At 37.1% G+C, this 22,870-nt stretch overlaps 1 protein-coding gene across 8 annotated transcripts in view; it reads right to left on the bottom strand.

The window, feature by feature from the left end:
• Dock9 (dedicator of cytokinesis 9) overlaps window positions 1-22,870 on the bottom strand; it is a 265,843-nt gene that overhangs the window by 81,806 nt on the left and 161,167 nt on the right. For all 8 annotated transcript variants that reach the window (XM_090341935.1, XM_090341939.1, XM_090341934.1 and 5 more), the window contains exons 16-27: window positions 19,453-19,532; window positions 19,173-19,360; window positions 18,966-19,031; window positions 17,254-17,346; window positions 14,316-14,439; window positions 13,850-13,971; window positions 12,691-12,777; window positions 12,201-12,290; window positions 10,098-10,213; window positions 9,757-9,826; window positions 8,793-8,918; window positions 7,589-7,660 (exon numbers count right to left, since the gene is read on the bottom strand). In XM_090341935.1, the coding sequence (XP_090198061.1) occupies window positions 7,589-7,660; window positions 8,793-8,918; window positions 9,757-9,826; window positions 10,098-10,213; window positions 12,201-12,290; window positions 12,691-12,777; window positions 13,850-13,971; window positions 14,316-14,439; window positions 17,254-17,346; window positions 18,966-19,031; window positions 19,173-19,360; window positions 19,453-19,532 (1,234 nt within the window). The remainder of the gene's footprint in view (window positions 1-7,588; window positions 7,661-8,792; window positions 8,919-9,756; window positions 9,827-10,097; window positions 10,214-12,200; window positions 12,291-12,690; window positions 12,778-13,849; window positions 13,972-14,315; window positions 14,440-17,253; window positions 17,347-18,965; window positions 19,032-19,172; window positions 19,361-19,452; window positions 19,533-22,870) is intronic.

Genomic DNA, 22,870 nt, shown 5'->3' with positions numbered 1-22,870 from the left:
ATGACTTCCCAGCTAGAGACTATATTTCCTTATCTAATTTGTAAATTTGAGCCACAAGAGTATATTCGGTCCAATGGGCTGCAAGAGAAGTAACATGAGTCTGTCTTCTCCAGGAAACACCCCTAAAGGGAGCTTGCTATTCTACGTTCTTTTCTTTCCCATGCCTGGAATATGTTTGTAGTGAGCTAACTTCTCCACCACAAGCTAGCTACTGTACCCTAGATAGGGATACTGGACAAAAGGAGGTTCTCTAAATGACATGGGGAACAAGTTGCCCCTTCTCTCCCAACTGCCTGTGTCATAACTGCCAAATAGATAGTTACCTATATAAAATAGGAGTTGACATAATGTGTTATTAGTTTATGAATTAAATACTAGAACATATAAAAATTTGAAGGGCTAGTTCCATAATAATTTTAATCCTCAAATGTATAGTAAGAAACTGTAAGCTCACATAGAATAAAAAAATCCAGTGAAAAGTCGGGCATAGTGGCTCACGCCTGTAATCCTAACTACTCAGAAGACTAAGATCTGAAGATCATGGCTCAAAACCAGCCTGGGCACTAAAGACAGTGAGATTCTTATCTCCAATCATTCAATAGAATAGGGGAAGTGAGGCTGTGTCTTCAGGGGTAGGGTGGTAGCCTTTGAAATTGGATAGTGAAGGGGGTAAAACAACATGAGAGGCAGGGAGGGGGGAGGCGGTGAGGGGGTGGGGAGGGAAATGGGGACCATGACATGAGAAAGGGCATCAATGTATGTGAAATAATGCACCTTCTATCTAATGAATATAATGCAACCCTTCCATTAATTACAATAAAAATATATATGGAAAAAAATCCAGTTAAAAGTCGGGCACAATGGTTCACGTATGTAATCCTAACTATTCAGAAGGCTAAGATCTGAGGATCGTGGTTCAAAGCCAGCCTGGGTACTAAAGACAGTGAGATTCTTATCTCCAATCACTCAATAGAAAAGGGGAAGTGAGGTTGTGTCTCCAGGGGTAGGGTGGTAGCCTTGAGCTGAAGAGCTCAGGGACAGCGCCCAGGACTAGAATTCAAAGCCTCCTCTTCCCCCAAAAAACCCAGTGAAGCAGGATCAAGGTATAGTCATATGAAGCTTACCTACTTTCAAAAACATTATAGTTTTGAAATCTCAGAGGATTTTGTTCCATTTATGCAAATAATAATTCTATGCACTGTGTTAGAGCAGTAATAAATGAATAGCTTTCAGTCAATTAACCAAGGTCAACTAACCATGAGTATCAGTGCTGGTTAACTAAGCTGGCTACTCCTGAAATGGTTGTATTTCAAGAGAAGTTAGTGGTCTTTGGAATGAGGCCAATTTGGTGCTGCCAAAACCAAGAAAACTGCCTAAAATAGCTCCATCATGATGTATTAAACAAACATCAGATTAATTCTATTAATGTTATCATCATTAAAAATAGGATAACCACACAGATAGGCTCCTGTGTAGTACCATCTATGAAGTATTCTTTTTTTTTTTTGGTTGGTCATGGGGCTTGAATTCTGGGCCTGGGCGCTGTCCGTCAGCTTTTCAGCTCAAGGCTAGCATTCTACCATCTGAGCTGCACTGCCATTTGCAGTTTTCTGGTGGTTAATTGGAGATAAGTGTCTCATAGACTTTGATGCCAGGGCTGGCTTTGAACCATGATCCTTAGATCTCAGCCTCCTTGAGTAACTAGGATTACAGGCACGAGTCACTGGTGCCCAGCCTCTGAAGTATTCTTACCAGAAAGAAAATCAAACCTAAATCAAACCTAGCCTCTAGCTATAACTACATGTTTACAAGGAAAGTAGGAAATAGAAAACCCTATCATGTAAAACTGCAAGGCTACAGTTAGCCAAGTCTAGAATGTGGGAAATTATGCCAGACAAATGACTCACTTTCTTTAACAAATAAATTGCATTAACAGGAGGGGGAGAACAGTTAAAAAAATACCCCCATCCCTAAAAAAGAAAAGCTGAGAGACACATCAACTAAATGTAATATCTAAACTTTTTTTTAGAGCCTGATTCAGCAAAGTCAACTGCAAAATTACATTTTGGAGAATTCTGAATATAGACAGGGTGTTAGATGATGGCAACTAAATATTGCTAATTTTGCTTAATACAACTAGTTTTTTTTTTAAAGACTTGCCTGTTAGAGATAATACTTTTTTTTTAAAGAAAAAAGATACATTGTTAGGGAATTGCTTTTAAAATTATATAGGAAAAAAGCATGAGAGTAGATATTTAAGCCAGAAGGGTGTAATGTTGGTAACTGAAATTGAACTATTGATAATATAGATTCATTTCCCTAGATCCTCTACTTTTGTATTAACTAAAAAAAACTCAATAATACATTTTTATTTTTTAAAACATGGAAAATGATAAATAGCTTATAATGAAGCCTTTTTATGAGGCATGATAATTAGCTATTTTTATGGAGATTATTACCAACTCAAATGAAAGGAAAACAGTGGGGAATATACATAGTAGCTCCAAGAACAGGACCCTGAAATTCTTAGTAACTTCTAAGTGAACAACCTCTAACTCCTAGTCATGGGTACTGTTGGGTCTCTTGCCAGGGTTGCTGCAATACCCATGCTGGCCAAGACACCACCATTTGCTCATCAGACAGAGTTCACTGGTCAGGACTGGTTTCCTGAACCCTCATCCTCACAGAATCCGTCATTTTTAGTCTGCTTGCTCTGTCTCCTGTTCCAAACCCCAAGTGAGCTGCACACTGACTACATGATATCTTGCTGCTGAGTAACTCTTACCCTCTCTCTCCTTTACTAAATGGGATCTCCCCGAAAACCCAAATCAAGCCTTTTTGTGGACGTTCCTCTTAGTGCTGCTGTTAAATCAGGGGTCTGCCAACACAGTGATAAGCTGACCCAGACTCTACATTTATTTAGATGTCCATATGCTGCTGCCCAAATCATGGCTTCATGGTAGAGGAGCAGTCTTCAAATTTCACCTCCATGTTCCTTACTGCCTTCTTTAACTCTCTAATAGGATTTAGAAACTGCTCTCTGAGGCACAATAATGAACAAACACCACCCAACCCCCACCCCCGGCTTAGCAGAAATACAACAAAAGCAATAGGGTCGCTAAGTCTTTCCATTCTTTATGAATGGTACATGAAATAAGCCATAGGTTGCATTGTTTCCCTTATACGTGATAATAGAATGTGCCTATAAATCTACAAGTTAACATACTGGATTGTAAAAGAAAAAAAAATACACTGGGTGTCTAGGTATTCACACACAGTGATACCAAAGGAGGATATTCTTAGGGGAGGATCACATAGGCATAACACCTATGTGCATCTGATTGTATAAAATTGTATAAAATAATATTTATCAAAATGAACTCCAAGAAGTGGAGATAACAGGTTTTTGTTTTCTGTTTTTTCTTTGTTGCTATTTTTGTTTTCATTTCCTTTTGTCTTGTTTGTTCTTTTACCTATCTCTGTGGGGGAGGGATATGGGGGGAAATACAGAAATGGTGGGGCAAGAGGTGAACAAATACATCAGTGCCACTGTTGAAAATGAACTATACACAAGGCAAGACCAAAGGAACAAAAGGCGCATGGTGCATGGTATCCTTAATATGTAGCTATTAGATTCAAACAGTACAAGAGCGAGGACTCAATATTTGTGTACCCAAGGCTAGGGACATGGTATTGGAAATATACACACAACTACATAGACATAAAAACATATGACTCTATAGACATAATATTTTATTACATAGATTAATATGTATCCATGACATACAAACCCTCAGCCTAATTGTGATTATGTTCTAAAATCTAAGTGTCAGTGATTGTATATAGAAACTCCCTTCTTAAATACTTGTTTGCTAAACACGTCATTTAAAATATGATGTAAAAATCAATGTTAATAAATTCTTTAAATAAAAAAAAGAAAATGAACTATACATGTGTGGGTAAGGACACGAGGGAAAAACTGGGAGAGAGCAAGGTAAGGAGAGACATTGTTCAAAAAGAAATGACTCTTTATCTGACTTTGTCTCTATAGGACTTATATAATTGTAAACCCTCTATATATCACCATTACAGTACAATAAATTACAAAAGAGAAAATGTCAGAAAAAGTTTTGCCAATGACATTTGCTAGTATTCTGGTTACTTCCTCCAAATTCTTCCTTACTACCTTTCCTTTTCATCTACTTCCTTTCTTCCTTAAATCTCATAATTTTCACTCACAAAAACCAGGCTTCTCTCTAGACTCTTTGTGTTTATTTCACTCTCATTGGGGCCCCTGAGAAAGGCACCTCAGATCTGCATAGCCCTTCAAACCTCTCCACCATGTTCTGAAATCCAGTGTTGAAGCTGGCCACTCTTTTGTGTAGGCAGCTCCAGCAATAGTCCAGGGTGGCAGCGATGCTAAGTAAAGCTGGTGGTGGAACTCTGATGATTCACTCTGACTTGGAAACCTTCCAATGCCTTTACTTACTTCCTTTAGAACTGCACTGTAATCTAAGATCTATCCTTCTCCTTAACCCTGGGAATAGACCTGGACTGCCCTTTGTCAGCGCTCCCATCATTTCCTGGGCTACTTCTCATTTCCCACTCATAGTCATGGCTAATCTCATTTGGCAGCCCAGACTAACACAATCCTGTTCTCTAGAAGAAATAGCTTCAATAGTCTGGTGTTCACAAATCTGCTCTCTAGTTCTGGCTATTCTTACCCACACCCAAGTTTCTACTTGCCAACCAGAAGTCTGTTAGATTGCACCACTGCCCCTGGCACAACTGCTGGTTGCCTCCCAGCAGTTATCTGTTCCAGTGCTGGAACCTATAGCTTTAGAGATATAGATTGTCACGGAAAACTCATCATTTACCATCTCCATCTCCTGCATCTCCTACAGAGCCCTTATTGAATATCTAGGCAAGCTTCTTTCCTCCACTCAAATCTGACTTGCACTCTTCTGTAGTTTAGGTTAGGTTTATTTAAGCAGAATTTACATATAACAAAATTCATACTTTTTGCGTGTGCTAGTATTGGAGCTTGAATTTAGGGTTTTATATTCTTGCTTAGTCATTTCACTTAAGGCTAGTATTCTACCACTTGAACCTTCACGTTTGACTTTATATTAGTTAATTGGAGATAAGGTCTCTCAGATTCGTCTGCCCAGGTTGGCTTCAAACTCAGATCTCAGCTTCCTCAGTAACTAGAATTACAGGCATGACCATCAGCTCAAAATTCAGAATTTTAAAGTGTAAAGTTTAGCAAATAGATATAAATATCCTCTTTAAATAAAGACAGTAAAAGATAATCCATTTCTATTACCCCACTCCCAACGACTGTCTTCTGTCCCAGTAGCTTTTCCTTCCCTAGAATGACATACATGAACACAGTCATTATATACCTCTCTCCCCCTTTTTTTGGTCATGGTGATTGCTGGGCCTGGGGCTTGCTGAGCCTGGTCACTGTCCCTGAGCTCCTTTTGTTCAAGAATAGTAGCACTCTACCACTTGAGCCACAGCACAACTTCTGGGTAGAGTCTCGTGGACTTTCTTGCCTGGGCTGGATTTGAACTGCAATCCTCAGATCTCAGCTTCCTGAGTAGCTAGGATTAGGCATGAGCCACCAGTACCCTTTTAATAACTGAGCCTTCACCGCCACCTGGCTAGCTCAGTCGGTAGAGCATGAGACTCTTAGTAGCTGAGCCTTACACATATTAGGTACTCAGTGAATATTGCTGAATAAAGTTACATTTTTAAGTACAGTTAAGTCATCATGAACTCTATAGTGATCCTTATTGTGGGGCAAAACATTTTGTTATGGGCTGAATTGTGTCCTGCCTGCCAATTCATATAATGACATTCTAACCCCAAAAATATCCCAGCAGGTGACTATAGTTTTAGATAGCGTTTTTAAAAGCAATTGAGGTGAAGTGAGATTGAAGTAGACACATTCAGTATGACTGCTGTCCTCATATGGAGAAATTAGGATACAAGTCTTCATTCACAGAAGGCAGCCACCCACAAGCTGAGAGGTCTCAGAGACAAACCCTGCATACAACTTCAACTAGGACTTTTTAGCATCTGAACTGAGAAAATAAATTTATGTTGTCTAAATCACCTAGTCTTTGGCAACCCTAGAGAACTAATACAGGCTATAAATCCTATTTTATATATAACAATATTTTTAACAGAAAAGTAATATATTCATAAAAGCATGCACACTTAGCTACATATTGCTAAGTAGACAATCTGTTAGATTTCTTTCTTGGCAGACTGTTCTGGAATGATTTAAATGGCACATTTTTGTATAGAAGGCAGGTCCCACTTCTATTTTGGCATCTTCCCATGCACTAAAACCCAGAATATTTAATGGAATTTAAAAAGGGGAAAAAAAGGGGAGAGACAGGGATACATACCAATTGGTCATACACCCAGGCCTGTTTTACTAGAAAAGAGTAAGCTTCAGCTCTCAACCTTCAACCTTTTGTCCCCCCAAATCTAGAAGCCTTTCCAAGGTTTCTGAACAGACAGACCCCTATACAGAAGGCTTAGGTCTTGATCCTCTGACCTTCTTACCTTTCCTTTTACCCTTGATAACTGAAGCACAAGTATTCCAAGCGAAAAAGTAACAGTATGAGCCTCACAACCTTTTGTCCTACACTGCCATCCCCTGCCCAATTCCCAACCAGCCACCTACTCCAAGCTATGATACAAGCCACAGTTCATTATTACAGTGACAACTCCAGGATATCCTCAAAGTCTAAGAAGGAGCTCTTCCAACCATCAAACTGAGACAGACACATTGCCAGCTGTGCTGACTATATAGGAACTTATAAAAATCCATCTACCTTGAGTCAAAAATAGCCAGAGAGTCAGACCCACACCAATCAGAAGACCATTAATCTCAGGAATGAGCCCATAGGGACAAAGGGATAGTATGAGACAGTGTGAAAAGGAAACAGGGCTACAAAAGCACACACATCAAGGTACTACCAAAAGAAGACACTGAGAGACAGAGGAAATTTGAGATTGTATGTGTGCTCTGGAGAGATTATCATTTTACTTATTGTTCTAGAGGACAATCCAATCAGAGCCCTAGAGAAATATCTATAATGGTCAAGGCTCTGTAACACTAGGACATGGCATTTTAATACTTAAACTACTACTCCCATTTCAACAAATATGAAGATTTTACAGGTAAAACAAAAGATAGTTTTCTTTGGCGTTAATGACATTGAGAACAAAAGCTTCAAATTAGGCTGGTTCTAAAACCTGGAACCAGCTCTACTCACTAGCAGCATGACCTTAGGCAGATCAATCTGTCCTCAAGGTATAAGGTGTTTCCTCATTTCACCCAGGCTCAGAGTTCAAGTCCCACAACTGACAAAAAAAAGTATTTCTTCATTTATGAAATGGGTAAAACTAGTACTTCCTTCCTTTGTAGTTACAAAGGTAAAATATTTTATTACTTCTAAAGCGGCAGGGAACAAATACCTCATCTGGAAAGTATAAACAAGGGCTAGCTATGCACACAATAGGAGATATTTTCTCCTACAAATACTAGTCTCCATGTGAAGCAACATACCTTGACTTTGCAGTTTTCTATCAAATGCTGAGCCATGGATTTTATTAGCACATCGAAGAAAAACCAAGAATACTAAAAGAATAAAAAAAAGACCCCAATAAAAAAACAGAAAATTAGTAGATAAGAGAAGAACTTTCTTTGGTTGACAATGTTAACTAAAAGTAGGTATGACATACTGCATAGCTGAATGAACCTTCTTTTGCAAACTTACCATCAGATCCAAGAGGTGGGTGGCCATGTTTTCTATTCAAACCAGAAATGCTACTTCCTGGGAAACTAGACACCTATTAGCAAGAGGCACTGCAGTCCTTCTTCTTTGCTAATCCCTTACTTGATGAAATTTACCCTTATAACCTACTAATTTGAACATAATAATTTATACTCAAGAGCCAATGTCATTTTGAATGTGGTGATTCTTTGTAATTCTTATCTGAAAGTTTCATAGGCAAAGTTGAAACTCAAGAACTACTTTTTTGGGGGGCAGCAATTATCTTTTCCAGGCATACAAAGAGTGAACTGATCTGGCTGTCACTTTTTGGAAGAGCAGCAATGACCTCTTCAAGGCACACAAAGGGTGAACTGATCCTGCTGTCAACTTTCATTTTCATTAATCAGTTTTCAGGCAGGGTTTCTCTATGGCTGGTCTTGACCTAGGGAACTCAAGTGATCTTCCTGCTTCAGCATCTTGAGTAATGGAGATTACAAGCCAACATACTACATCCTTCATTTATTTATTAACTAACACATAAAAACATGAAAATTCTACATATTATTGGGGCAATATTCAATATTTTGACACATACAATATATATATTGTATAATGTTTAAATCAGGTTATACATATCTATCTCAAATTTTTTAAAATCATTTCTGGTAAGAAAAAGTTACAAAATTCTCCCTTCCAGAAAGAAATGTATTATACAAAATTTTTCTATAGTCATCCTACCTTGAAACATCACACCAGAACTTCTAACACTAACATTATCTACTGGCCATTTCTTCTACAACCAACCCCCCCCTCCACCGCACCCCATATCATCAGGATTTTTGTTTTGTTTGGGGGAAGTGCTATTGATCAAACCCAGAAAACTCCAAAATGCTAATCAAGCACTCTGCCAGAGAGCTACATCCCTACCACCCCTACCTCTTGGCCTCAGTTAAAGAGATTTAACACTGAAGAGCTAGGTCAACTAGCCTGACATACCTTCAGTAGTTTGTTGCTGGTAAGGAAGTCAGCAGAAGGCTTGAGAATTGTGGTCATGGATTTGGTCAATTCTTCATGCACTGTCTTATACTCAGAGGCAATATATGGCTCAGCCTTATAAGCATACTTCGAAAAAAAATGAGAAAGAGACTTTACTATGCTCGTTCTCTAAATTGGGCTGAAAGCTTGAGAGGTGCTAAAGAGTTGAGATCAAGGACTGAGGTATGATTTCACGGGTGGGAGAGGAAGGGATGAAAACAAAGGTGGGAGGTGATTCTATGTGGCACAAAGTGGGAGCCCCAGATGTCTTCAGGGGACCTTTTAAAATAGTGAGTCATGTGAATCAGGTTAGTGGCCACCTAGCCTATAGTTCCATCTACAAAGGGACTTCAAGGAATGTGTCACTTAGCACTGGTAACTGATGTCCTAAAGAAACCAAATTTTATTTCTAAAATGATCACATAGCTGTAGTTCACAAGGGTACCTTTTTAGAACAGTAACTTCACTATGATTATTGATTATTGTATATAAAAACCTGTTGAAATTTGTCCTTAATAGCATCTTTTATTGTCCACATATATTCTATCATTTCATAGTGTTCAGAGCTCATCTTCTTATGTTGGGACTATTTTGGTGATAATTTTAGATGGAGAAAAGAAAATTAAGGTTACTAACTCTATTAGAAGTACAGCCAAGAGTAAATAAAAATATTTTAACTTTGTCATTTGAATCAAATTAGTAGATCAAAGGATGAAATTAAGAGACTAAAGGAGTGGTTGTTTCTCATATTTCCCCTTGTTCAGATAAAAGCACTGATGATAAGCACAGAAGAGAAGGCATGGGGTCTTAAGTTTCAAATACATCTAAAATAACCTGGCTTGTAAAAAATAAGTCCTTAGAAGGAAAATTGGAGAGCCACAGATGTAAATGACTGGAACATTTTTGTTTGTTTTTTTTTACGTACCTTAACATATGACCTCAAGTGGCTCTCCAATCCTTCCTCATGGCACTGGGCAACCACATGAATAATGACCCTACACACCACAGGAATGAATAAAGCAATGAATAGTAAAGTGAAAATGGAAACATTTCATTATTATCACAGCAGCAGTAGAACAATGATGATGCTATTGGCACTTAGGAAACAGAGACAAGCAATTAGATGGGCTATTTATATATGGTATAAAAGGACATTTCTCCAATATAATGTAAAGCATGTACTAGCCTCCCAGATATGCATGACTGTGCTCCAGATGTAGACAGATTGGAAAGGAAGAAGAATATCTATCCATCCACCTTTCTTACCGAGTCACATTAACTGCAACTTCCTCCTGGGTGGCTCTGGTGAGGACTCGGAACAGCTGGTTTAAGATGGTAGGCAGGAAGGCGATCATCACATGGCCTTCCATTGCATGTAGACTCTGCACACAAGAAATGGTGAAGGATGTGTCACCACTGAACTCCTGGGTACAAGTGATCCTTCCCACTCAAGCTCCTAAGTAGTTGGAACCATAGGCACAAGCCACCATATTCAGCTACTTTCTCTTTAAATGTAAACAAATTCAGTAATTTTCACTAAGTTCCAAATTAGGATCAAAGAACTTTCTTTTTTTTTGTTTCATATATTTTTATTGTAATTAATAGAAGGGTTACATTATATTCACCAGATAGTAGGTGTATTAAACATTGATACCCTTTCTTATGTCTTGGTCCCCATTTCTCTCTCCCACCCCTGCCCTTCATCTTGTTTTCTCCCTTCCCTATCCTATTTCCAATAACCAAATAAGCATATTTACAATATATCAGATAACAAGGTGAAATACTGTAACAATATGAGATAACTAAGGGACAGCAAAAGAGATAACATAGTACATTAAGGGCAACAATCATTCATTATATGGCTTTTGATTCTATATCCTGGAGGCCCTTTCATTTAGCATCATACTATATGGCCTTATGTATCTAGGTTTTGCTCTACTGTAAATCTCTGCTAGGAGAGCCCAAGGTTTCTACTGATTATGACAAATGAGGGAAACCTTTGAGCCTATGATCCTTTGAGTCTGGCTTACTTCACTTAATATGATTTTTTTCTAAGTCTTTCCATTTCCTTACAAATGGGGCAATGCTGTGCTTTCTGACAGAAGCGTAGAACTCCATCTTTAGGATCAAAGAACTTTCTTGAAAGCAAATGGAAGGCTGAAAATAGGTAGAAAGATGTTCACAATTTTTCAAGTCTTAATCCTCAGAAACTGTGACATGGCACACAGGTATTAATTTGTTGCCCTTAAAATAAGGGATTATCCAGATGAGTCAATGTAGTCACAAAACTCCTTAAACTTGAGGCAGAGAAGCAGTAAAAGATTGGAGGTATAACTAAGCAAGAATGGTCAGAGATGTCACAGTATTATCACTGAGATGGATGTAGGATCTTAAATCATCTCATAATTAATACCTTTTTTTGATATGTTTTCTTTCCTTAAAAAAATCTACTTATTTCCTTTTCTTTTTTGCCAGTCCTAGGGCTTGAACTCGGTGCCTGAGCACTGTCCTTGGGCTTTCTCAAGGATAGGGCTCTACCACTTGAGCCACAGAACCACTTCCAGCTTTTTCTATGTATGTGGTACCAAGGAATTGAATCTAGGTCTTCATGCATGCTAGGCAAGCATTCTACCATTAGGACAAACTCCCGGCCCATCTTTCTCATATTTCTTATTTTATTTCATGCCCAAGGATCCCCTTTAGCTACCTTCCTATTTCAAAATATTCTCCCATAACCACACTAGGTAAAGCTTATACATAAACCCTATTCTGTTCTTACTGAATGGTGACTCTAGAAACATGCCAACTCCTGAACAAGCTGCAACAGGCTATGCTTATTTTCTTTGATTTATTCATCTCGCTTGAAGTCATCAAGAATACATTAGCTCTTACAATGAATGCTATGATCTGATGTGTCCCTCAAAGAGCATGTACTGAAACTTGACTACAATTAAGTTAGAATTGGAAGGTGGGGTCTAATAAGAGGTGGTGATCAAGCCACAGGGCTCTGCATTATGGGTGGATTAAAAGTGTCACTGTGAAGTCCCTCTCTTCTTCTCTTCCCTTTCTCTTGTATTTCACTATTAATAATACAGTAAGACGACTCTCTACAGATGAACTTCTTAATCTGAGAACTAAGAGGAGTGTATTTCTTCTTTATAAATTACCCAGTTCCAGGATTATTGTTATTGCAGCACAAATCTATTTCTCATGACTATTTAAAACTACATAAAACTAGACATGTGATGACATTTAGGTAAGGACATCCTTACAGAAGTTTCCAAGAGGCAGGAACACTTACCACTAAACAGAAAACTCAGCATACTCCATACTCATTAAAACAAAGGGTTTAAGAAAGCTGTCTGATACCTTAAGATATTTTACAAGTTCATTTCCTAAGGCTTGTGCTCCAGATTCAGTTTTCTGACAGTACTGGAAAAAATTATGCAAATGTTGATCCTAGAGTGAAGGAGGCAAAAAGAATGTCTATTATTATATATACTATAGAAATAGGAGTATTTGCTTCTTGGGCAAGAACAGGTGGTTTTTAAGATGATAGAATTGATCATATAAAAATGACATCAAAGAATCTTCCAAAACTAAATCCTTTTCTTTCTATACACAAATAAAAAATAATCAAAGATAAAAAAGATCCTCTGACAACATAGGATAATTGTTGAAAAATTATCCTTTTACTAGTCAGTGATACCAGTACGTACTGGAAAACCTATATATTTTCTTCCGATAAAGTTTTATAGAGTAAAAGCAAATCCATATAATATATTAGGATATTTTTTTCTAAAAAAAATATAAACTCAACCATTAACTACTACTAAAATTTCAATGGACTAACACATACCTGGGTATACACTGTAGAAACCAGATGAGTTGAGACTTTCAACAGTGGCTTGCCTCCATCTACCCATTTAATTTCTGGACCATAGTGCTGAAAAATATATAAAGGATAAAAAGTGCCAAAGATTAGCTATACCTCAGACTTTAAGATGACCATTTTAAGATGAGGGTGGTGATGAGGGAGGGGCTAAAAGCTCAAAGGGTTTCAATGACTTAATAGCTGCACCTGTCCATAGCAAGGAATGTAGTGAACAGTAATTTCAGCCTATTTCTTCCCTTAAGTACAAGGCTCTTCTTTTTATTAGGTGTTCTAAGTTATTTGTTCTGGTTAGCTGTAGCTGTATGAGTTACAACTAAACAGAATGTTTCCTTCCCATATGATAGGGATGAATTTTATTTCTAATATTTTAACCAAATTCAAGCTTAGGATTTCGAAAAATATGGGTAGAATGTATCAGATAAAGAAAAGAGAGCAAGATACTTCTCGCATAGGCCAAGGACAGCTCTTCTATGATTATTTTAGCTTCTGAGACCTCTATATTTTGGTCATGTTCTCACTAGGAGTTACAACTGAAAAATATATGAGTTGTCCTACATTTTGAGTACTTTTAACTTTGTGTCCATAACATGGACTCCAAATTGTCAGTATTTAAGCATTGCGAAATAATGAAAGAACAGATTTATCTAAGGATGTTATCAAAACAGAAGTCTACAAATTCAAGATGGCTAAAAAAAAGTGCAAAGCCAACAAAGCACTTAGAGAAATAGAGAAAAAAAATCAGACCTTCATGAGGCAAAAAGATTTCAGAATGTGGGTAAGAAATTTGTTCCCTATATTTACATTAAACTGCAAGAAAATACCTAATAGTTTTCATAACCCTAAGAACTCTAATGACTTTGTAGAGATTGACTTCTATATAATACAGTATCTCCAAATCTCTATTTCGCTGGGGAGGCACTGAGTCCACTGTAATGAATTCTAACATTGTGATAACATAACCACAGTGGCTTCTAATGGCCTATGTTTACTTTAAAATGAATAATGAAAACAAAATATTAGAAATGACAAAAATATCATGTGTTTCTTTTGTGTTACTGTTATTGTAGTTGCTCTTTAGTCTTCTCTAAAGGAACTGGGATAAACCAATTGTGAAACCCTATACCCTGCCCATGCCAATCTCCTGGTATCCAAGGTAGCCAGATGGAAGACTGGCTGAAACAGGGACATGCTGCTCGTTAGTCACCACCCTTCCATCTTTCAGGAGAGGAAGCCAAGAATATCCAACTGTTGAAAACAAAGAACAAAAAAATCCACGGTAAGTATATGAAAACCTACAAAAGAAAGTCATGGCAAAACTGAGTTTTAAGAATTGTCACTACTGATCAGAGTGGGAAATTTAAAAGGCCTTTTGAATATGGCCCCTACAGGACATTTTCCAAATGTACTGTGGCCTCTTCATGGTTAGAATTCTAAAAATTTCCATACTCGACTCAAGCATGCTAGTTCCATGCTACTTACAAACTTCATCTACAAATATTTTGCAAAGGATGAAAATACAGAAGCAAATACAATTTAGGAATTGAATATACAATTTTTTAAAAAATCACAAGGATGATGAAATTTCCTACCTTGTGTTTCAACAACATCCTTCTTCTTTGTGCTTCCCTTACTTGAATTATCACAGCTAACATGGAAGAATGTGAACAACAAGTGGTGCTTTTCATGTAGCTGGGTAGGTAATTCTATTTTGATCTGCAAGAAAAATAAAATAACAATCTTGCCAACATTCTAAAACATCAAAATTTTGGAGAAAGCAGATATTTCATTCAATAGATAGATGTGTATTTTGTTCTCCAAACTGTCTTTACTAATTGGATTTGAAAATTCCCAAACCGTAGTCTTCTGTTGTGGGAGAGATGGATGTGAATTTACTAGCTAGAATTCACAGGCTAAAGGGTGATAGGCATTCAAAATGTAAAATAAGTGAAAATAATAAGCACTACACAAACTTAACTATGCAAATGAAAATCCAGGGTTTGACATTTCAAAATAGGACTCATAAGACAGTATACTTAACTGCAGTTGACCTCTGAATGAGTTTGGATCATGTGCAGAATACTATTTGTTGTTGTTTTAAATACAAAACTGAATGTGAATTAATGCACCTTCTATCTGGCAAATATCATGTAACCCTTTTACTAATTACAATAAATAAATAAATAAACAAATTAAAAAAAAATACAAAACTGAATTTGCTAGGCCCTGGTGGCCTAGCTACTATAATCTTAGCTACTCAGGAGGCTGACATCTGAGGATTATGGTTCAAAGACAGCCAGGGCAGGAAAATTAATGAGACTCTTTATCTCTAATAAACTACTCAAAAAGCTGAAGTGGTGGTGTGGCTTAAGTGGTAGAGTATTAGTCTGGAGCTCAAGTGCTACTGTTAAACAGGGACAATTCTCATGCCCAGAATTCAAGTTTCAGGACTTGAATTTCAGCAAAATAACAAAACTCTGAGTTTAGTCCAGTTCCTCATACAGGCTAAACACATGATCTACCATTGAGCCACACCTAATCCTATACAGATTTTTTTTAGATTTACATTTAAAAAAAGGTAGACTACATAGCCTAGGAATTTGTTTGTTTTTATTTTATTTTATTGTTGGGATGATGTTTGGAGGGGTTGCAGTTACATTCATTAGGTAGTGGTACATTATTTCTTCAACATTGTTACCCCTTCCCATGTTTTTCTCCCACTTTCCCTTTCTCCATCCCATCCCATCCCATTCATCTTGTTTTTCCCTTACCTTCCCTTTTTCAAATACTCAAATAAACATATATACAATATACCAAGTATCACAGTCAGATACAGTAACATGAGATAAACCTTAAGGGGAAAAGAAGAAAAAAGAGCCTCATATAGTACAATAAGAACAACAACCACGAAGATAAACTTCTTGTCTCCATATCCTGGAGTTCATTTCACTTAGCCTTATCCTATATGGACATATGTACATAGCTTTTAATTCAGAATAAAGATTTGTTGCCCTTTGGTTAATCTCATAGTTACTGTATCTGACTTTGTTACCTGGTATATTGTGTATATGTTTATTTGTTTATTTGAAATAGGAAAGGGAAAGGGGGGGAAACAAAATGATTGGGAGGGGTGAGTGGGAAATGGGGACAAAAATATGAGAAGGGGTATCAGTGTGTGAGAAGTAATGCCCCTACTATCTGGTAAATGTAACTGTAATCCCTCTATACATTACAATAAAAGAAAGAAAGAAAAAAGAATAAACATCGGTCATCAGACATCTGTAATCCTAGCTACTCAGGAGATTGTGATCTGAGGATCACAGTTTAAAGACACTTGTAGCAGAAAAGTCCCTGTAAGATTCTTATTTCTAATTAACCACTCAAAAACTGGAAGTGGAGCTTTGGCTCAAAGTGGTAGAGCCTTGAGCAAAAGTGTTCAGGGATAGCACCCAGGCCCTGAATTCAAGCCCTACCAAAGAGAGAGAGGGAGAGAGAGAGGAGGGGGGAGGCTGACTTGAAGGTACAAAATATTCATAATAGTCTTTTTTCAATCATTACTGTAAAAGATACCTAATCTATTATAAAGTTAAAACATATCAAAACTTACAGATCATATATGATGCCATTTGTAGTCCAAAGAAATGTGGACAAACAGAAAGATGCCATACAAAAATCACAGCTGCGTAAATTTATTGCAGGATATACTGTAAATAACTTGATAGCTACTTCCTGTTGCTACTGCAAATGAGTTCAAGTGTTTCATGTATTTGCTGAAAATGCTAGATGACATCTTATGTGTGAGTGGTTTATCTTTCCAGTAAATTGTATCTGGAAGTAAAAAGTGTCCTTTCATGGTTCTCTCATCAATTTTTACCATATAAAGTATGTCTAGCATACAAAACATGTGCAAATTGACTATAACTCAGTATCAGACCAAATTAAGTTTGGACAAACCAAAAGTTAATGGATTTCTGACTGATAGAGGGCATATCAGCACCTAAGTTGTTTAAGAGCCAACAGTCCATTATAATTCTTTTTTTCTTTGGCCAGTTCTAGGACTTGAACTCAGGGCCTGGGCACTATCCTTGAGCTTTCTCAAGGTTAGCAGCACTCTACCACTTGAGCTACAGCACCACTTTTGGCTTTTTCTGTGTATGTGGTACTGAGGAATTGAACCCATGGCCTCATGCATGCTAGGCAAGCACTAGGTTTAGATTCAGATTTAACGAATATAACTATACTCAAATATAAATTTGAAAGGAAATATGTCAGAATATAAATTATGATAGTAATAGTGGAATTACAAACATTTCTATTTTATTTGTAGTTTTTAAATTACTATTTTTAATAATGAATGTGTTACTTGAATAATTTGGAAAATATGTAAAATAAGCTGTACAATATTAAACTATATTGCTGTAATTTCAGTATGGTAGGCAGCTTTTCTTCAATTCTGCTTTACCAAGCAAATAACTTGAAGTTTCCCTTAAAACTAACTAAATGGGATTATTTCTCAAAAATATCACTTACTTCATCATAAAACTCTGGGTTTTGGTGGTGGTGTAAAACCGCAGCAAAGGCGCTTCTGGTGAACACTGGGCCTCCAGGTCTACCATAAATGCACTAAAAGAAGAATGAGCAGGGGCAAAAACCTGGGTTTAATTAGTGGCATAAGAAATCAAACTCAGATGTTAAAAACAAAGAGGCATTCTAACAGCATAATTGTCACATTGCTACCTTAGCTAGATTTCTTCTGCAAGGAGATTCTAGGCTTTACTCTGGGGTCCATGCTGTCAGTGCACATCTACAGGATTGCTTGCCCACTCCTCTTGCCACATGCCTCCCTGATGTCTTACTGTTTCCTTTCACATCTCTATACCTTTGCTTTACAATCTCTCTATTCAAATAATTTCATGTGTTCTTCAGGAAATGACCGATTCCTTCCTCTCTGTGTCCTCCAAGTGTTTTCCTATGGTAATTATTCAGATTTTTTTTTTTTGCAAACAACTGTTTCAGTCTCTTCTGTGTGCCAAAATTCTGTTCTCTATGACTGTTGTGTTTCTCACTAATTTTCTTGTTTTTCAATGGTACTGGGGTCTGAACTCAGGAACTTAAGCTTGCCAGGCAGCCTTTCTTCTGCTGAGCCTACTGGAGACTTGCTGTGTGGGCATGCACCTGGACTGATCCATCTTCTTTATTTATCATAGCTGGAATGACTGATAAATATCACCAAGCCCATCTTCTTCCACTGAGATGGACTTTTGATAGTTGTTTTTGCTAGCTTAGAACCACAATCTCTTCAAATCCCAGCACCGACTTAGTGTAGGATGACAGTATTGTACCCACCTATGGGTTAAGAAGGGGTCTCATGAACTTTTCTGCCCAGGCTGGCCTTGAACTGCAATCTTTCCACTTTCTCATGTAGTCTACCAAGTAGCTAGGATTACAAGCATGAGCCATATGTGCCTGACTCTTGGAAATTTCTTATGGGTGCATTACCATATTCCTTTTTGAATCTTTATAAATTCTGTCCCTTCTTAGAAAGCTGTTTTTAACATAGTAGAGAATTTGGTTTCTAGAGCTAGATTGATTGGATTTAAATCACAGTTCTACTAATGTGTGATCTTGAACAATGTATTTATTTGTGTATTGGTCCTCTTATCTAAAAAAATATGTATCTTACTAGTGCCTAACTCAAAATATTGTTTCTAGATTCAACAGTCAAAAGCACACAGATGACTAGTATCGAGACAATTCAATAAACAATGCTCACAATTCTAGTTCTATTACTCCTGTTACCCATTTAATAAAGATCATCTGTGGCTGGTCTATCATTCTATTATCAATATTAGTCATATCATAATTCTTAGTCATACAATGCTTCATAATGGTACAGCATTTGTTCAACTGAACACGGATAAGGAGTTTCATCTAGAAAGGGGTGACATTGATCAAGATGCATTGTACTTATAAACTGATTTTTTGAATGGTAACTTCTTTCTACAGCTACTTAAATAAAAATTTCACCTCTAAGAAGCATAATAGAACAGTCAGTTACAGACAAGAACTTAAGTATTCCATATTCCGTAAGACTCAACACGTGCTTTATAGTATAACATCATATACTTTGGGTTTATGTCAATTAGAATGTGGCATTTTTTTTAATGGTACACTACTGTGCAGGCGCATTTTTAAAACAGAAAAATTATAAAATGCTAGTGAGTATATATGAAAAAACAAACCTTCAGGGGCTGAGAATCTTCCTCATCTGAATCTTTAAATTCAATGCATATAGCAATGTTCCTAGCCTACAAAATATTTAAAAGAAAAAGCAGTAAGAAAATATTACTAGCAAAAGTCAGAATATGTATCTATTTATAAAAGAACACGTGAAGCTAAGTCCCAAAGGAATTTGATTTAAAGAACGAGAGCTGAATCTTGGCACTCACCTTGGCAAAAGACTTCTGACTGTCATATTTCAAGTACTTAGGATAAACATAAAGGTGGTTGTTGTAGACAGTATAAGGCTGAGTATGTTTTGGTATGCAGGGTACAAATTCTTCAACTTCAAATGTGATTGGAATTTTACTACAGGCTTCAAATTGCTTCATGGGAATGTATGATGAATTCACATAATCTGAAGACATTCAAAACAATCCAAACTGAAGGGAAGGCCAACTAAATTTTTAAAAAAATTCTGTCTCTTTATAATACAGAAGTAGCACTTACTAGGGAATTCTGAGGAAACATTATCAATTGTAATGTCTAGATTGCCTAAAATCACTGGGAGTTTAGCCATCTTCTCAGGTCTACAAACAAAAGAAGAAAAAGAGAATCATTTAGACTACATATACTACAAAACCTATTTTAGATCTTCTAGTAGCCACATGAAAAAATAATAGAAACAAATTAAAAAATTCAACATCATATTTTATTTAATCCAAGAGATCCAAAGTATCATTTCTGTATATACCAGTACAATAATGTGAAAGGTTTTCAAAACCAAATGAGTTATGTGCACGTATTTTCTATAATCTTCCCCTGTCCCTTTAAAACATTTTGATGGTACTAGGGAACCCACTGAGCTCAGGGTTTCAGTCTGCTAGGCAAGGCAGATGTTCTATCAGGTATGCCATGTTCCCAGCCCTTTTAATTTAATTATTCAGACACAAATGGGCCAACTCATACTGTGATCCTCCTACCTATGTCCAGTTAAGACCACACCCACTACCACACAGCTTATGTGATATGGAATCTTGCTAAGTTGGGGGGAGGTGGGAGGGCCTTGGCTAGCCTTGAATAGGGATCTTCCCATGTCTTCCCCCCTCCCCAAATAGCTCAGTTTTTACACCTGTGCCACTTCTGACCCTGGCTCTCTATATTTCAAATGCTCAATAGCCAAACATGGTTAGTAGCTACTATGCTACAGAAATGGCCTAGATGAAGAGTACCGGCAGACTTGTTAAAGCATTCCTGTATGACTCCAGGATCACTGCAAATGCATGGAGAATTTAGAGTCATCAGCATTCAGAACCAGAAATCATCTTTGGCTCCAGTGGCTAATAAAAGATGTTAGGCACAGAGGAAGTATTCAATGAAATTGTTGTCTGTAGCTACAGGTGACAAAGGAAGCCTTTGACATAGCTATTCTGACATTGCATGGCTCCTTCCCATAGGAGGGTGACACTCACTCCTCTATAGCTTCTGTTCATCAACTGACCTAGTTATGAACCTTTCAATCATCTACAGCTATCATACATTCTGAAGTCCTTCACCATTAGCACTCATACATTTTTTTTTTTTTGCAATGCCATCTAGAAGAATGATTGTAGAGGACATTCAGGTACAGTATGGTCTGACCAGTTGGGATAGTTTCTGTTCAGTTTGAGAAACAAGTCATCTACAAGTGCAGCTAGAATGCCATTACTTTTAGTAGCTACATTGCCCAAACAACCCACATTAAATTTGTAATTGCTTAAAATCTCTAAGTCTATTTTCACATGCTTTACTATCATGTAACACCTCTCTGCCCTATAGTTATACAATTATGTTCTTGAAACAGAATGTGATTTCATTGTTAGAAATTGCATCATTTTATATTCAAGGCAGTTCTAGTTGGCCCAATCTGGCAAAATCCAGGTTCTATTATCTAATGTATTAGGTATTCCTCATAGCTTTAAATCGGAAGACATTTAATTAGCAACTTATATTCTGATAAACATCATTGATTAAAATATTATATTGCATATAATAGTGCCAAGAACAGGTCCATTCTCAAATCTCCAGAGGCCCATTTCTAGATGGACACTAGCCCACTAATCATTCTTACTCAAATTTGGTTACTCAGCAACTGAACAACTGCCCATTTACAGGTGCAAGACTTTTTGGATTTGTTCAGTACAGTATTATGGTATACACATACGATAAAAAAATATTGTGACAAGGGCTTTACTATCCTCTACTGGTTACATGACCTATTTCTACAGAACAGAATGCTGCCACATGGCTCTTCAGAAGCTGCCTGTTCAACCATTTCTTTCAGAACACTGCCAAGGACCATCAAAGTTTGGTGGCCAACAGATTCAGCTTTTGGTTTTGTTCCCATTTTAGAAAAGTTTCCACCATCTGTGTTTTTTTTTTTTTTCCCATGAGGCTTAAACTTGTGACCTGGGTCCTGTCCTTGAGCTTCTTTTGCTCAAGTCTAGTGCTCTACCACTTTGAGCTACTTCTGGTCTTCTGGGGTTAATTGGAGATAAGAGTTTCATGAACTTTCCTACCCAGGCTGGCTTTGAACTATAATCCTTAGATCTCAGCCTCTTGAGTAACTAGGATTACAGACATGAGCCCCAAGTACCCAACATCACTCTCTGGTTTTAAGATTCCTATGACATCACTGATGTCTATTATACAGCCTCACATCCAACTTTTGAGTATATCTTTGAATCTTGTTTATTTGAATCAGGGCGTCCCTAAAAATTTGAGCTCTTGCTTTCTTATGGCCAAAGGCTATGTTCAGTTATTCCATGCTGGCGTGGGTCATCCCCAACCCTAAGTTGTAGAATCTCATTCTCTTAACCTCATTTCCACTTGTCTTCTGTTTCCATTTGAGTTTAACTATACAATGAGTTTAAATGAGAAATAGAACTGTAAGAAAAGCTAGCTAGTGATTTTTCACACATTTTACTTTCAGTTAAAAAGGTTTATGAAAAAAAAAAGAAAAAATAAAGTGAAAAAAATGGAGGAATGACAAAAAAACCCATCTATGGCCAAGAAATCTCCAGATAAAGCCTAGCATTACCCTGCACTTTGCCTTTGTTTCCCTAGCATGAAATGTTTCACACATATAAGATCTTTCTCTTTAGCAAGAAGACATCAGCAGTGTTTCCTCAACAATCACGTCCCTGAGATTTCCACTGTCTCCCAAGTACTACAAACCCCCACAGTGGCATTCTCCCACAATTGGCTCTGTATGGGAACTATGACCCTTAAATACATGGATTTTATACAGCTATAAATGCTCTTAGCTAGGCACTGGTGGCTCATACCTGTCATCCTAGCTACTCAGGAAGCTGAGATGAAGTGTGGTTTGAAACCACCCATGAAGAAAAGTATAGGAGACTCTATCTTCAATTAGCAAAATGGCAAGATTAGAAATGTGTTCATGATTAGAATGGCTCATCCATGAGCCAGAAAGCTGAGTAAAAGCAAAAAGCTGAGGGTTCAGGTCTTTGGTACTAGTACAAAAATAACTAACAACTAATAACTAACTTGTGTGTGTGTGTGTATTCATGTGTGCCAGTCCTGGAATTTGAACTCAGGGCCTCAGCGCTGTCTTTGATCTTTTTCGTATAAGACTAGCATTCTTACTACTTGAGCTATATAGCTTCACTTATGGCTTTTTCGTGGTTAACTGGAGGTAAGAGTCTCACAGACTTTCCTGCTTGAGCAGACTTTAAACCATAAGTCTTATATTTCAATCTCGTAAATAGCTAGGATTATAAGCTTGAGCCACTAGCACCTGTCTTAACTAATTTCTTTTGAATAATTAAACACTGTAATAACCCATAAAACACTGTGTTATACAAAATTAGAAGGACTATGAAGTTGTATATTTGTTTTCTTAAGTTAGAAAATGTTTATCTAATAC

The sequence above is a fragment of the Megascapheus bottae genome, chromosome 11, assembly GCF_031878675.1.
Source record: "Megascapheus bottae isolate mThoBot1 chromosome 11, mThoBot2.hap1, whole genome shotgun sequence".
Classification (NCBI taxonomy): Eukaryota; Metazoa; Chordata; class Mammalia; order Rodentia; family Geomyidae; genus Megascapheus; species Megascapheus bottae.
Note: the sequence above shows the minus strand (reverse complement) of the source record. Positions and strands in the feature narration are given on the sequence as shown.